Consider the following 15411-nt stretch of genomic DNA (forward strand, 5'->3'; position numbering starts at 1 on the left):
AATTTATATAATGTATATACCTTCCTACATTTCGGAAGCGATTTTGCCTTAAAAGGTTTGTCTTTTGAAGACAACCCACGTCAATATGACCTATCAGAGCACATAGACAACAGAGTGTGTCAGGGACAATCCTCCATGAGCCAGAAGGTAGAGACACTCTCTAAGGGCACCTTCCACTATGGCAGACTCGTTCTGCCCATGTATTACAGGAAACTGTTAAAGGGGCTTTCCTGTCGTTTTATACCGATGGCCAAATATCTTATCGGTTGGGGTCCAACATCCTGCTGATACTGATGGCCTATACCAAGGCCAGCAGTATCAAAATCCTGTAGAACCTCTTAAAGGCTCAATAGGGCCCGTCATTAAGAGGAAAATAAATTGTCTGCTTTGATGGTGGTCTCCATACTCAAAGCTGAAACAAACCAATAGTTCTCCTCTGGAACTGTCCAGTGCAGGTATGTCGACATTTTTATAGAAAGTATTGGCTGTATAGGGTCTCTCCCCCCATAACCATTGTGTCCTATGCAATATAAAGCCTGCCTAGTGTTCTGTAGTACTCCTGTGATAGTATTGTGAGGGTATTGACCATTTATAATACCATGGGTGGACTGGCCATAGATCCAACAGGAAAATTTCTCAGCTGGCCGATGCCCAGAGGGCCCCCAGCTGGGCAAATAACAATCTGATGCTCTCAGCATTAGTTAATGTAGGAGTGTTACGAATAAGCGGGTGTGACCCAACTCTGGCACGCGTCCTACCTCCTCTAAGGGCGTTGTCTAAGTGAACCCCTCGTTCTTCACAGTACCCCTCATGGTGGGGATAGGCTTTCCCGAGAGGAACACCGGGTTGCTACCTCTTGAGAAGGATTGGCACACGAGGCAGCTGGTACAGGTGGACCAGAAGGTACCACAGCAAGGTACCACAGGTACAGACGTAGTCAGCAGGCAGAGTCGTAACCAGGAGCAACAGTGGAGGACCAAAGGATGAGGCAGAGGCGAAGTCAAACAAGCAATGGGTCAGGGCAGGCGGCACAGGTACAGGTCAGGCAGTCCGGGTCGGCAACAGGAGAGTCAAGGCACGCAGGCAGGGATCAAACAGGTAGCGGAGTCAAGAAACACAAGCACGGGTCAGGTGTCAGGTACACAGGAACACAAGGACCTTGACATCTGGAAAGGGGGCTGAGCCACTAATATACATGCCGGAGGGCTAGGATTGGTCAGCGAGGTCACCTGATCTAACCCATAAAGCACAGGAAGTGACGTGTGCCGGCTCTTAAGAAAGTGCTGCAGTGAAGAAGCAGCAAGCATGCTGTGGCTAGGGCTGAAAGGAAACTGTGGAGCGGATCCCAGAACAATCAGTACCTGCTAGGACAGAGCCCAGGACTGCAGCGGTGAATGGGGAAGCACAAGCAGCAGATCACCGCTGAACACGGTTCCCAGAGCTGTAAGCAGGAGAACAGCAGCTCACAGCAGCCGCTGTTACAAGGAGAATCAGGCACTCAAGCACCTGGGCAGCGGCTACAGGTCCCTCCTGAATACTGCAGTCTTCAGGACGATGATACAGTTTCACACAGTGCTGCGGGGAGCAGAGCTGCACTGCAGTATTTGGTTTTGCAGAGGCAGTATTTTGTGCTGCACTGTAATATTTGGTTCTTCTGGGACAGTATTTTGTTCTGCACTATGGTGGTGCTGGTCCTGCCTGCTTCTGTTGCCACGCATTCTGTCAATTTGAACCCATCTACAACACGGCGCCACTTTTAGGTTCTATGTTTTTTCCCCAATCCGTCCCTCTGTAATACAGAAATTCAGTTTGGACTCCTTTTGCACCAGCTGCTACTCACCCCTCCACAGGGTTAAACTCCTCCTGAACTCATGGGCTCACTTGACCATCACCTTAAGGCCTCATGCACACGGCTGTTCCATTTTTTGCGGTCCGCAAACTGCGGATCCGCAAAAAACGGAAGCCGTCAGTGTGCCTTCCGCAATTTTCGGAAAGGAACGGGCGGCCCATTGTAGAAATGCCTATTCTTGTCCGCAAAACGTGCTGTCCGCATCTTTTGCGGCCCCGATGGAGTGAATGGGTCCGCATCCGAGCCGCAAATACTGCAGCTCGAATGCGGACCAAAACAACGGACTTGTGCATGAGGCCTAAGGATAAGAAACTTTCATGACTTCTCTCAAGATGATGACTACTCTGGAAGGTTTGTGATGGTATGCAAATGTGGCGTAGACATGGAGGTGAAAACAGATTGTTCCTTAAGACCAACATCAGGTATGGAGTAACTCGAAATGTCCAGATAAAAGCGAAGGGACCCAGACCGATTCTACAACCTAGCAAACCAGGCTATACTGCAAGGAACAGGCGCCAATGGTCTCCACTAGTCAAAGCCAAGGAAGAGATAACTCCAGGGACCTCACTGGTAGAAGTTGGAGCAGAGTTGTAGAAGGTGAAGTATCTGATGTCATACATCCTCAGGAGGAACACCCAATAAAATCCTACTATCCAAAATCTGGATCTGGACCAAATTGTGAGACATCTGAAAGTTGAAAGTATGTTTTCCAGGATCGGGATGTTGATGACTTTCCCTCATGATAGACTATAAATATCAGATTGGTGGGGGTCCTACACTCAGCCCCCCCCCCCCCCCACTGATCAGCTGGTCGATTGGACTATGGCTGCAGCCTCTTAATGGTTTACACTGGGCCATCTACCTGCATGCCATCTACTTAATTGCAGGATATTACACCTTGTTCCATTCACTTAAACCTTGCACAACTGCTACGGAATAGAAAGCGTGTAAATAGACGTCTCCGTGTAAGCAATGGAGAGGCCGCAGCACTCGCACTTGTGTCACTTCACCGTCAAATAGCTTATTGGGAGGGTTGCCCAGAGTTGGACCTCCACTAATCTGATATAATCTGTCCTGAGGATAGGCTAAATATCCTAATCCTAAAAAAAACTCTTCGGGCACCATCTGAAGATGCCCAAGAATGCAGATTCTAATGTACATTTGTCTAAATGATTTTCTTTTTAAGGTCTTGTTTGAGGGAAATTCCAGTAAACTGTTGGCAGGAATGGTGTATTTTAACCTCTTTAAAAATTAGGAATGATCTGGACCGAGTTGCTGAAGTCAACAGTTTGCATTAGGTCATCCCCCTCCATTCGTCTATGACAACATCATCTACAAGGACATCACAGCTGGGGATACACCGGAGTCTTAGTCATCCTCCATGGCATCCTCCAGCAGTCTGCTGATGACTTTGCAAGTTTCGCGTTATGTTTTCAGATGCAGTTAATTCCTGTAAGTCATAAGCCATGAAGAAGATTCTTAGGAGAAATGTCGTGCACCTCAATGGGACCACTGAGGCTCCACTACAGTAGATACATACAATTGACATGTATTCTGTAATGTAGGTCCCTTCGTACTGCTTAGCAACTTGTCTGGGTGAACACCAGCTTCTTTTATGCAGATACATGCACTCAAGGGGTCTCAGGACACTATCTGCTATACAATATTTTCATTGGCTTATGACAATATTGGGGACCCTTCGAGGGGTATGGTGACCATCCCCAGTGCACTGGGTTGTAGGAATCAGGCGTTAAGACCACCGATGTCCAGACTCTGACCATGGATACATTACATGACTACACAGTTTGCAGATAAACCACAGACTATCAGCTACTGGAAGTTAAATATCCAATCACCAGGTGCCAATGATAAAATATCCCACAGACCACCAGATAAATAATGGTACAAAGGAGGATGTCACCGACCACCATCCATGACATATATATATACGGTATATATAGTGAGAAAGAGTTCTCTCTATTCTATCTACCTCTCTGTGTCTATTCATCTCTCTACCGCCTAGCTATGTATAGAACCATTTATCTATTCATCCACAAAATCTATACACATCCTATCTTTCTTTCTATATCCTATATATATATATATATCTCCAATACCTATCCACTACTACACTACCTACTGTATTCACACATCTAGCTGCCTATCCACCCATCTACAGTACCTATTTACCCATCCACACTACCTATCCACCCACTCGTCTAGCTACCTATACATTCACCCATCTATCTACCTATCAACCCACCTACAGTACCAATCCATCAACCTCTCTACCTGCCTATCCATGTACCTACCTACCTTTCTCCTCATCTATCCACCTACAGTACCCATCTATCTATTTATCTACCTATCCGTCCTTTGCTCTCATATCAATCCAGACATTCTTCCTCCTCCTACCTACCCACACAACCGCCTATCTATTGGTCTTCTATCTACCTAGGTATCCAAGTACTACATTTTGTAGTCAAAATTGACAGAAGGTAGGCTAACACAAGTAGACGTGCCAGCAATACCATATTGTGGCACATTATACCACCCAGGCAGATCCAAATACCACAGTGCATCACAAAATGCTGCCACTCCGTGGTGGTCAGTGCCGCCTGCTACCTTCTGTCCTCCTACTCCAGTTGCCTCAGGATGGCAATATAGTTGAATTCAGGAGAGAAGTGTCAGATCACTATTTACCATGGCTGGCGGCCATGTGGAGGGCTCAGGCAGCCCCCGGGCAGTGGCCCACTGGGGAGTTTCCCTGTAGGGTCTATGGCCAGCCCCCCCCCCGTCATCAATTTATATTTCTCTTATCTACTGTTCTATATACCATCATTCTACCAATCCAACCAGCTACGTCTATATCTTTTACCTACCTACTTATCGGTTAATCAATTTATCGAATCTATCTACCTACCTACCTTCTTGCCTATCTACCTGCCTATCCACCTTCCTGTGCAGTCATCTCACATTCATCATCCTATGTACTTTTCTACAGTATAACCTATCTTCCTATCTATTTGACTATACCATATTTATTTACCTATCTGTCTGATAGCAGATGATACAATGAGCGCAGCATTTGAAGTGTTAGCACAGTTGCCCAGTGATGAGGTTTTACTATCTGATCTGCCGCGCTCCATCTCGCCTCCATAAACAAATGCTCCTGCCTTGCTTAGTGACAGCTATTTCCATAGCAATGGTGCACACTGGCTGACGTGCAGATCATTACTCGGGGAGGAAGCTTCTCCTGCACCAGGATTGTTCATTAGAAACATCTTTTTCATGACCTGTTGCCTGAATTACATTCTCTCTATTTCTCCCTTATTGTATCTTAGGGGTATTTTTCCTGCACAAAATAATTTGGTCATTTGCTTTGGAGGCATCAGACCTGATTTACTAAGAACAGGTCTGGCAGGAGAGTCCAATGGGGTGTTAAAGTGTTCACTTAATGCAGGAAAACAGATGCAGCCAGGGGCATGCGAATCAGGCAGCATCAATAATAGATGTCACCATTATTGTAGCTCCATTCAAAAGGAAGGCAAAGACGAGAGCACAGTGAGAAAGCAGCGAGGCTTACCACTAGTCTATGGCCAAAAAACGGTCCACATGGAAAACCATGTATTATCGTCTCGTTTTTAAATACAGCATTGGTGCTGCATCATTTTTCTTAATGTATCTTTACAGCAGGTAGAGCTACCATTTTACCACTTCAAAGCTCCAGTTCAAATCTCCAAATGCTAAAACTTCTGGCTTCCTGTAGCCACCACTAGAGGGAGCTTGTGAGCCTACTGCAGACTCAAGGTAGCATGTATACAGAAAGCTACTATGCTCCCCCTAGTCTTGGCTGCAGGCATAGAGGAAGTTATCATTTAAAGGTTTTTTTTCCAATCGGCGACATGCATGTTATATCCAGAACCGCAAAAGGAATCTTTAGTGAAAGGTAAAACATCCTGCATAATGGTACAAAAGTATGCTTACTCATTGGTCCTTAATTATAGCATATATCGTTATGCTGGATGCTGCAAGGCTGTTTGCCGTTTGTGTGGCTTTTTCTTCTTTTAGACTGTATATATACAATGTGTAATGCATGTATTATGGTAGTGTTGTTTTTGCAAGCCATGCACTTTTAAATTGAAAACTATGTACCCCCCCCCCCCCCCCCCCCCCCCCCTCTCGCGACATCATTGGCTCTGTAGTGGTCTATAAAAAAAAAAAATGATGTAAAACATTTCCTTCTCTTGCATGGAGAAATTCACAAAATCTGCTAATTACTAATGGAAAGTATTTTTTTTAGGAGGCTTTAAAAAAAAAAATCAAGAATGTTACTAAGTGAAAGCAAAAGGCTATCTTTTATGTGATGCTTAAAATACAATATCTATTGTTTTTCTTTTCTCTCTCCTCCTGCTCCTCATTTTGGGTGTGTGCTTTTAAATTAAAATAAAAAACGATTAAACTCAAAGCAGACATAGCTAAGGCTAATTTCACATTAGCGGCAAAGAACTCCAGCAAGCAGTTCCTGCGGGTGAACAGCCTGTCAGATCTGTGCTGCTGCTAGTGCACGCGTGGCCCCGGACTACCGCTCCGGCTCCATTGACTGTAATGGGGACGGGGCCGAGTTCCAGCAGCAGCACGGAAGAGCATGCCGAGAGGCGGCCGGCATAAAACTACGACATGTCGTACTTTTATTCCGGCCGCCTCTCGGCATGCGCTGCCGGAACTCTGCCCCGCCCCCATCATAGTCAATGGGCCAGAGCGGTAGTCCGGGGGCACGCGTGCACTAGCGGCAGGACGGAGCCGATAGGCTGCTCACCCGCTGAAACAGCCTGCCGAAGTTCCTTGCCGCTAGTGTGAAACTAGCCTTAATGTGTTTATATATATATTTTTTTATCAAGCAGGACCAAAAAAACTACCAGAAAATGAGGCAATAAATTTCACACAATAAAAAAAAAAAGAAAAAACATCTGACACTCAGTAAGCAGCAGTGTTAAATTACATACATGTGTAGGGTCAGCATCAAGGACACGTCCATGGGACAAGTAATTAGGACTAGTATTGGAATAATGATTTTTATTGTGGTTTTACAATAAATATATTACTGTGTGCATTTACATGGCCGCCTGCCTCTAGGTGATGTTGTAAAATGGCTGCCAATCTCTAGGCGATGTTGTCATTGTTAATAAAGTTTAGTGTAAAAAAAACACAGATCTGCTTCTACACAGACACAGGGCCATGATGAGGTGCTGCTGCAGGTAGTAATACTGTATATACTCTGCTCCTCAATACCTGTAAGATACCTGGGCAGTTTAATGAAAGCCAGGCCACATGATACTTGTGAGGGTCCCATGATGGTTCACATGAATGACACCATGTTTAGTCCTATCCAGCTCTGGTATGGAGCATTTTACACGGCTAAAATGGGCCATACCATTTTTTTCTTCAGGTAAAGGCTACAGTATGGATATAATAAAGGTCTGCAAGCAAAATTATAAATAGATGCAAAAAAAAAAACTGTGCGTGAAACCAACCAAAAAGGTTTGTGCCTCATTAACAAAGCAGAGATTGACTTTGGATTTAGAAACAGTGATGTATGCGAAGAACCGAACTGTAACGTCACAGGCACAAGACTAAGGAAGTCTTGCGTTACTTGTGGCTAGAAGAAGGCCCTCAGTGGGGCCTATACATTTAACTGCGGTACGATGTGCATATTACAAATGACTCGGGTTCAGATGGGCCAGTCCGAACCCGATTTGCTCAAGACTAGTCATTTTAATATAATTCAGCAGGACAAACTACTTTTGTAATTCACTTTCTGTTACAAAACTGCTTCAGGTGTAACATATTCTTTTTACTTAGTTAAAATGGTGCCCCCTGGTGTTCTGTATAGTAATGTGCACATCCACCCACCGAGGTGGTCACACATGCTCCGTTCCATCCTTCCATATCTACTGTATTATATGATGTCTGACCTCCTTGGAGCCCTGACAATGGTACCGGCCAGCAAAGCCCTCCAAAGCCACCCCACAACACCAATAAACTGCCTACTTTGGGGTAAATTTGATTTTGGCAATGAACAGTACTACTTGTAAGATTGATTATTTTAAATGGCTTCGTTCTTCCAGAAACAGGCCAAACCGGTCCATGGGTTATGTCTTGCACTCAGCCCGTGGACAAGTGTGGCACTGTTTAACAAAAGCAAGCATACTTTTGAAATGTGTACAACCCCTTTTAAATTGCACTACGCTAAGGAATCGCTATGTACAGTATGCAATTCCCCAATATATATCTTCCTTGTAAGATTAAAAATGCATCAGTGGTTCAGAGGGGACAGAAGGGACACAAAAACTGCCATGGATTCTTCTGTTATTTGGAATGGCATAATGGACAATTGGCTCCATATCCAAAGCCGCTTCCAAAATCCTGCTGATTGCTCTTGGAAACAGACGTTTGTTTACCTCCAGTCCGCTGTCAGTCATGTGACCTAACATCTGAGCTCCCACAATGCACTGCCCTCTGTTTTAACGGGAAACTAGCAGAATTGGCTCTAGACATGAATGGAGGAGAAAACACCATGTGGCTCAAATTCAGGACAAGATAAATGAAGAAATGGATTTATAAAGTTATAAAGATTTATACCATTGCACGTTATATATTATTTCACAAGTGTTGGTTATAAAAAAAAATACAGAAATAAAAAATACATGTAATGTTTTATATACTTAGAATATTAGCTAACATGCACCTGCTAAACTCTAGAACAGAGGGCTCCCCCAACCTGTCGCTCTCCAGCTCCAGTTGAAAAACTACAACTCCCAGCATGCCCTGACAGTTTGGCAACAGTTGGTGACTAGTGTTGAGAGAAGCGATCTTCGGATGCTTGATTCGAAGTCGCTTCGTTCAAAACTTCGGAATGATACTGTATGGAGATCCAGTATTTGCGGACCCATTCACTTCAATGGAACCGCAAAAGATGCGGACAGCACGCCATGTGCTTTCAGTATTCGATGCTCCGTTCCGTGGTCCGCAAAAAAATTATAACCTGTCCTATTCTTGTCGTTTTTAGCGGACAAGAATAGGCAGTTATATTAATGGCTGTCCGCGCCGTTACGCAAATTGCGGAACGCACACGGACGACATGCGTGTTTTGCGGATCCGCAACTTGCTGACCGCGAAAAACACACAATGGTCGTGTGCATGAGGCCTTAGAATGTATGGGCTCTGATGAGCCAAAGTCAGTTATTCGTGAAGTCATACGTGACTTCGTTGAATAACTTCTGTATTTAATTTTTAAAGTGGAAAACCGCTTTAAAACTTGAAACTGAACTCGGCTTAGGTTCCGAGGTACCAGTTAGAACCGAAGCACAGTTCGGTTTTAAGTTTTAAAGTGGTTTTCCAAAGTTATTCAATGAAGTCACCTGCAACTTCCTGAATAACTAACTTCGGCTCATCTAAGCCCATACATTCTAATACTGTACGGAGATGAATCTCCATACAGTACTATTCCGAAGTTTTGAACAAAGCAACTTTGGATGAAGCATCTGAAGCTCGCTTCGCTCAACACTATTGGTGGCCACTAGTGTTGAGCAAACTTGTGTTTTAAGTTCGGCGTCTAAAGTTCGGGTTCGGGTTATAGAAGTATCCCGTTATGGATTCTAAATTCCGTTATGGTCCGTGGTAGCGGAATCCATAACGGGATACTTCGATAACCCGAACCAGAACTTTAGACGCCGAACTTAAAACACAAGTTCGCTCAACACTAGTGACCACCAATACAGGAATTGCGGGAAAACAAAGAAGAGTAGTTGCTTATATGGACCAGCTCTTTTTGTCTCCAAATGTAGAGCTACAGTGAAACCTTCTTAAAAACAGACCACCTCTTTGTGAAGACCTCCTTATCCAAACCAGATTTCCTGGATTTTTAGTTCTTCTATATCAGTGGTGGCGAACCTATGGTACGGGTGCCAGAGGCAGCACTCAGAGCCCTCTCTGTGGGCACCCGCACCCTGGAAAAAGTCTAAGGCATGTCTTAGAGTTTTCCTGCCATTCATAAGCACAGGACTCACTATGAACGGCACAGGCAGAGCATTGAATGTAGGCAGGCTGTTATAGCTAAATGATAAAGTACATGGAAGATATACTATATTGGTATTCAAGTTAAATTTCCTTGTTGGCACTTTGCGAAAAGTGGGTTTTCGGTTACAGTTTGGGCACTCGGTCTCTAAAAGGTTCACCATCACTGCACTATATAGTGCGCATACCTGCCATCATCTTTCAGAAGACCACCCCTCCAGAAGACCAATTTTTCAAAGCAGTTTTGGGTGGTTGTCTCAAAGAGATTTCACAAAAGCCAAATACAAGAAGCTCCTAGTCTGATGGTTTTCCACATGTCTACCTGTTCCCTCCTACCCATTCAATCCTGGTTCTGAGACTCAACCTCCAGCCATATAGAGAACATGCAATGCTTGATTGCTTTGTAAGTGGTGCCCTTATCACAAAGCTTATATATGACTCAACAAACTATTAACCCTGTGCCAAACACAATACTGACCCTCCCACATATGAACTTACCACTGACTGTGTCAACCCTGTGTCCGGCTGACCATCCCACACATAAGACCCACATTTCAGCTTTGTGCCCAAAACCACACAGACCATCCCACATATGAACTTACCACTGACTGTGTCAACCCTGTGTCCAGCTGACCATCTCACACATAAGACCCACATTTCAGCTTTGTGCCCAACACCACACAGACCATCCCACATATGAACTTACCACTGACTGTATCAACCCTGTGCCCAACTAACCATCCTACGTATAAACCCACCACATTTCAGCCCCGTGCCAAAACATCATATAACCCAACAAAACATGAATCCATCATCTATCAACCCTATGGCAAACAGCACACTGACCATTCAACCACTTATCAACCCTATGAAAAACACACTGACCATCCCATGACTATGAACCAACCACCTATGAAACCCTGTGCCTAACCAAACACCAACATTTCCCCAGGTGAGCTCATTACTTGTCAACCATATGTCCAGAACACTAACCCTTACATCACTATGACCTTCTCATATATGGTATAAACTCACCGCTTAACAACCAGCACAAAAAGTAAACCATCACTATCAACCTTGGACCCAACAACAGACTGAACATGTATATGTCATATGAACCTACCCTATCAACCCTATGCCAACTAACACAGTAACTATACCACATATGATTCAATCACTTATCAACTCTGTGTCCAGCAACACAGTAACCATCCAACATACAAACCTACCACTTAGCAATCCAGCGCCCAACAAATTGACTACCAATGGTATGAGTCCACTACCTTTTCCCAGGAAACTGATCATCATACACATAAACCCACCACTTACCAACACTACTCCCCCAAAATATTATCTTCCCCCCTGACCATACCACCCATCAACCCAATCCCCAAAACACTGATTACCTCAGTATGACCCCACCACATGTAAAACTTGTCCCAGGAAACTGACCCACAGATAAAACCACCACTTATCAGCCCTGTGACTAGCAAATACACTTACCATTCCGCATATAAACCCACCACTAATCAACCCTTTGCCCAACACACTGACTAAGCCCATATATGACCTCACCCTCTCTGAAGAATATACCTAAGATACTAATTATCCCACATATAAACCTATTACTTACCAATCCCCAAGTCTACACCTATAAGCCCAATGCCTAACATACTAACCACCCCTCATATAAACCTACCACTTATCTACCCTGTTCCCCAAAGACTGACTATCCCACAGATAAAACCCAGACACCAACTACACCTCACATAGACCAACCACCTACCAACCCAGTACCTAACACATGGACCTCCCCTCATGACTTCACCACTGCCTATCAAACCAATGCCCAACACACTGACCACATCTGATATTAACCTACCACCTAACATACTTGTTCCCAAGAGACTAACCACTTCTGACATAAACCTACTGCCTACCAAGCATTCCCCAAAGACTGACCACCCCATAGCTAAAACCCACCATTTAATAAACCTGTAACCAACAAGACACCAACTACCTTTCAATATGACCGATCACTATCACAATGCCTAAAACACTGACCACCCCTGATATGAACTAACCAGGAAGCAAACCTGTTCCCCAAAGACTGAATAACTCACAAATAAAACCCACCACTAACCAAACCTTTGCCAACGAGATGCCAGCTACCCCTCACACAAATCCACCACTTACCATGCCTTTGCCTAAAACACCGACCTTCCACCGTTACTCCATCACCTATCAATCCAATGCCACAAAGACTGACCACATCTGTTATGAACCCACCACCTAGGAACCCTGATCCCAAGAGATTCACAATGCAACAGATAAGACCCACCATTTACCAACCCTTTGCCCAAAATGACACCAACGACCCTACATACAGACCCGGCACTTGGCTACGAAACCTAACTTCCCAGCCTTGGGCTTGCTTAAAGAACTTGTGTGATGAAATTTCTCCAAACTCTGCAGCAATAAATCACTGTGAGTGTGGCATCACCACCTCCGAATGAATCGACTGAGGGCAATATATTGAATGTTCATACACAGGCAAGGGTCTGTGGATCCAGCAATTAGCCTAGAGTCTCCGGTCGGCAGAAAGAAGGGTGATGATAACCATACAGCAATGCTCTGGGAGCCTTCTATCCCTGTAGAGCATCAGATCTCGAGTCAAAATGCAAGGCAAATGCTACAATGAGACGGCTGTACACAGAGATACTTTTACAGGAATTACATATAACATACAGGACATGCCAGCAAGCAGATAGCATAGACAGAAGCAGACCATAGGGCAGTTGCTTTATGAGGGTCTGAAAGCCTTATCCCAACAGAAGCAATTGTTCTATGAGACCCCATGGAAGCGACAAGAGCTAATGCAGATGTGCATTCATTGTATATAATGCACAGATCATGTATTACCTAGCTCATTGTACTGAGAGTATGTCCTACTGCATAAGCCAATGCAATTAATAAATCTCTTCCCCGTTGCAAATGATAATTCTTAGAAATTACAGCTGCAAGAGAACCGCTTAATAGGAAATTAAAGGGTCACTTACCTGATTTTCTCCATCTCTGCAGCAGAGGCCTAGAAGAAATGAAATAGGAGTCTCATATGAATGATAGTCAGAGGCTTCAGTCCTCAGATTTCTGCATAGCCCAAGCCTTATTGATGTTTTTTTTTCCTTTTCCCTCTAAGCAAGTGTGTACAGAGTGACAGCGAAGGGAATCACATCTGCATTAGCAGAAAATAACATTGAACGATTAACTCGGGAGCAAAATCCGCACTGTGCAGAAAAACCATGTAAGACCCACGAGCCAAAAGCAGCACAATGACTCAGTAGTAGAGCAAAGACTGAATAAAAAAAAAAAAAAAAAGCACACAGAGCGAGAAGGAGAGAGAGGGAGAAGAGCGAAGGCAAGTAACAGGTTTGCTGCTTGCCGAATTGCTCAAGGCTATAAAAGTTGAAGCGTATTGTCTATGAAGGAGATAAAACACTGGCAGCAGGGTAATAATATTAGCCCTTCTGCAAAGCTGTTGCATACACATTTGGTTAAGGAACTGTAATATGAGCAATTTCCTATTCTAATGCCTGAGGTGTCAATGCCAGTAAGCAGCTTACCTGTCGCTCACTTGCATTTGGCACCACAGATTTCAGCAGCAGTCAGAACATGGGGACAACCACTGGGAGAATGTCCTTCACAAAATACAGGCGGCTCTAAATGACACCTTGAGCTGAGGGGCGTTGGATCTCCTGTCCTATTGCTGGAATTGGTGCTAATATTACTATTATAAACTTCGAAATGTGGCTTAAAACCAGAGACACATTAACAATTAATTAGCTCTCCTGTGCGGTGTAGTATAGAGGATCTGTCGGCTCTCCTGTGTGGTGTAGTATAGAGGATCTGTCAGCTCTCCTGTGTGGTGTAGTATAGAGGATCTGTCCGCTCTCCTGTGTGGTGTAGTATAGAGGATCTGTCAGCTCTCCTGTGTGGTGTAGTATAGAGGATCTGTCAGCTCTCCTGTGTGGTGTAGTATAGAGGATCTGTCGGCTCTTCTGTGTGGTGTAGTATAGAGGATCTGTCGGCTCTGCTGTGTGGTGTACTATAGAGGATCTGTCCGCTCTCCTGTGTGGTGTAGTATAGAGGATCTGTCAGCTCTCCTGTGTGGTGTAGTATAGAGGATCTGTCAGCTCTCCTGTGCGGTGTAGTATAGAGGATCTGTCAGCTCTCCTGTGCGGTGTAGTATAGAGGATCTGTCAGCTCTGCTGTGTGGTGTAGTATAGAGGATCTGTCAGCTCTCCTGTGTGGTGTAGTATAGAGGATCTGTCCGCTCTCCTGTGTGGTGTAGTATAGAGGATCTGTCAGCTCTCCTGTGTGGTGTAGTATAGAGGATCTGTCAGCTCTCCTGTGTGGTGTAGTATAGAGGATCTGTCAGCTCTCCTGTGTGGTGTAGTATAGAGGATCTGTCCGCTCTCCTGTGTGGTGTAGTATAGAGGATCTGTCAGCTCTCCTGTGTGGTGTAGTATAGAGGATCTGTCCGCTCTCCTGTGTGGTGTAGTATAGAGGATCTGTCCGCTCTCCTGTGTGGTGTAGTATAGAGGATCTGTCAGCTCTCCTGTGTGGTGTAGTATAGAGGATCTGTCAGCTCTCCTGTGTGGTGTAGTATAGAGGATCTGTCTGCTCTCCTGTGTGGTGTAGTATAGAGGATCTGTCAGCTCTCCTGTGTGGTGTAGTATAGAGGATCTGTCAGCTCTCCTGTGCGGTGTAGTATAGAGGATCTGTCAGCTCTCCTGTGTGGTGTAGTATAGAGGATCTGTCAGCTCTCCTGTGCGGTGTAGTATAGAGGATCTGTCAGCTCTCCTGTGCGGTGTAGTATAGAGGATCTGTCGGCTCTCCTGTGTGGTGTAGTATAGAGGATCTGTCAGCTCTCCTGTGCGGTGTAGTATAGAGGATCTGTCAGCTCTCCTGTGTGGTGTAGTATAGAGGATCTGTCAGCTCTCCTGTGCGGTGTAGTATAGAGGATCTGTCAGCTCTCCTGTGTGGTGTAGTATAGAGGATCTGTCGGCTCTCCTGTGTGGTGTAGTATAGAGGATCTGTCAGCTCTCCTGTGTGGTGTAGTATAGAAGATCTGTCGGCTCTCCTGTGTGGTGTAGTATAGAGGATCTGTCAGCTCTCCTGTGTGGTGTAGTATAGAGGATCTGTCAGCTCTCCTGTGTGGTGTAGTATAGAGGATCTGTCAGCTCTCCTGTGTGGTGTAGTATAGAGGATCTGTCAGCTCTCCTGTGTGGTGTAGTATAGAGGATCTGTCAGCTCTCCTGTGTGGTGTAGTATAGAGGATCTGTCAGCTCTCCTGTGTGGTGTAGTATAGAGGATCTGTCAGCTCTCCTGTGTGGTGTAGTATAGAGGATCTGTCAGCTCTCCTGTGTGGTGTAGTATAGAGGATCTGTCAGCTCTCCTGTGTGGTGTAGTATAGAGGATCTGTC

The 15411-nt window shown here is 44.9% G+C and overlaps 1 protein-coding gene across 1 annotated transcript in view; it reads right to left on the reverse strand.

Moving 5' to 3' along the window:
• The window catches only part of BEGAIN (brain enriched guanylate kinase associated), a 129210-nt gene extending 116036 nt beyond the window's left edge, over positions 1-13174 (reverse strand). The window contains exon 1 of the mRNA XM_040412687.1: positions 12985-13174. Coding sequence (XP_040268621.1) covers positions 12985-12998 — 14 coding nt within the window. The 5' untranslated portion in view covers positions 12999-13174. The remainder of the gene's footprint in view (positions 1-12984) is intronic.
• Between the last annotated feature and the right edge of the window lie 2237 nt (positions 13175-15411).

The sequence above is a fragment of the Bufo bufo genome, chromosome 11 (genome assembly GCF_905171765.1).
Source record: "Bufo bufo chromosome 11, aBufBuf1.1, whole genome shotgun sequence".
Lineage (NCBI taxonomy): Eukaryota > Metazoa > Chordata > Amphibia > Anura > Bufonidae > Bufo > Bufo bufo.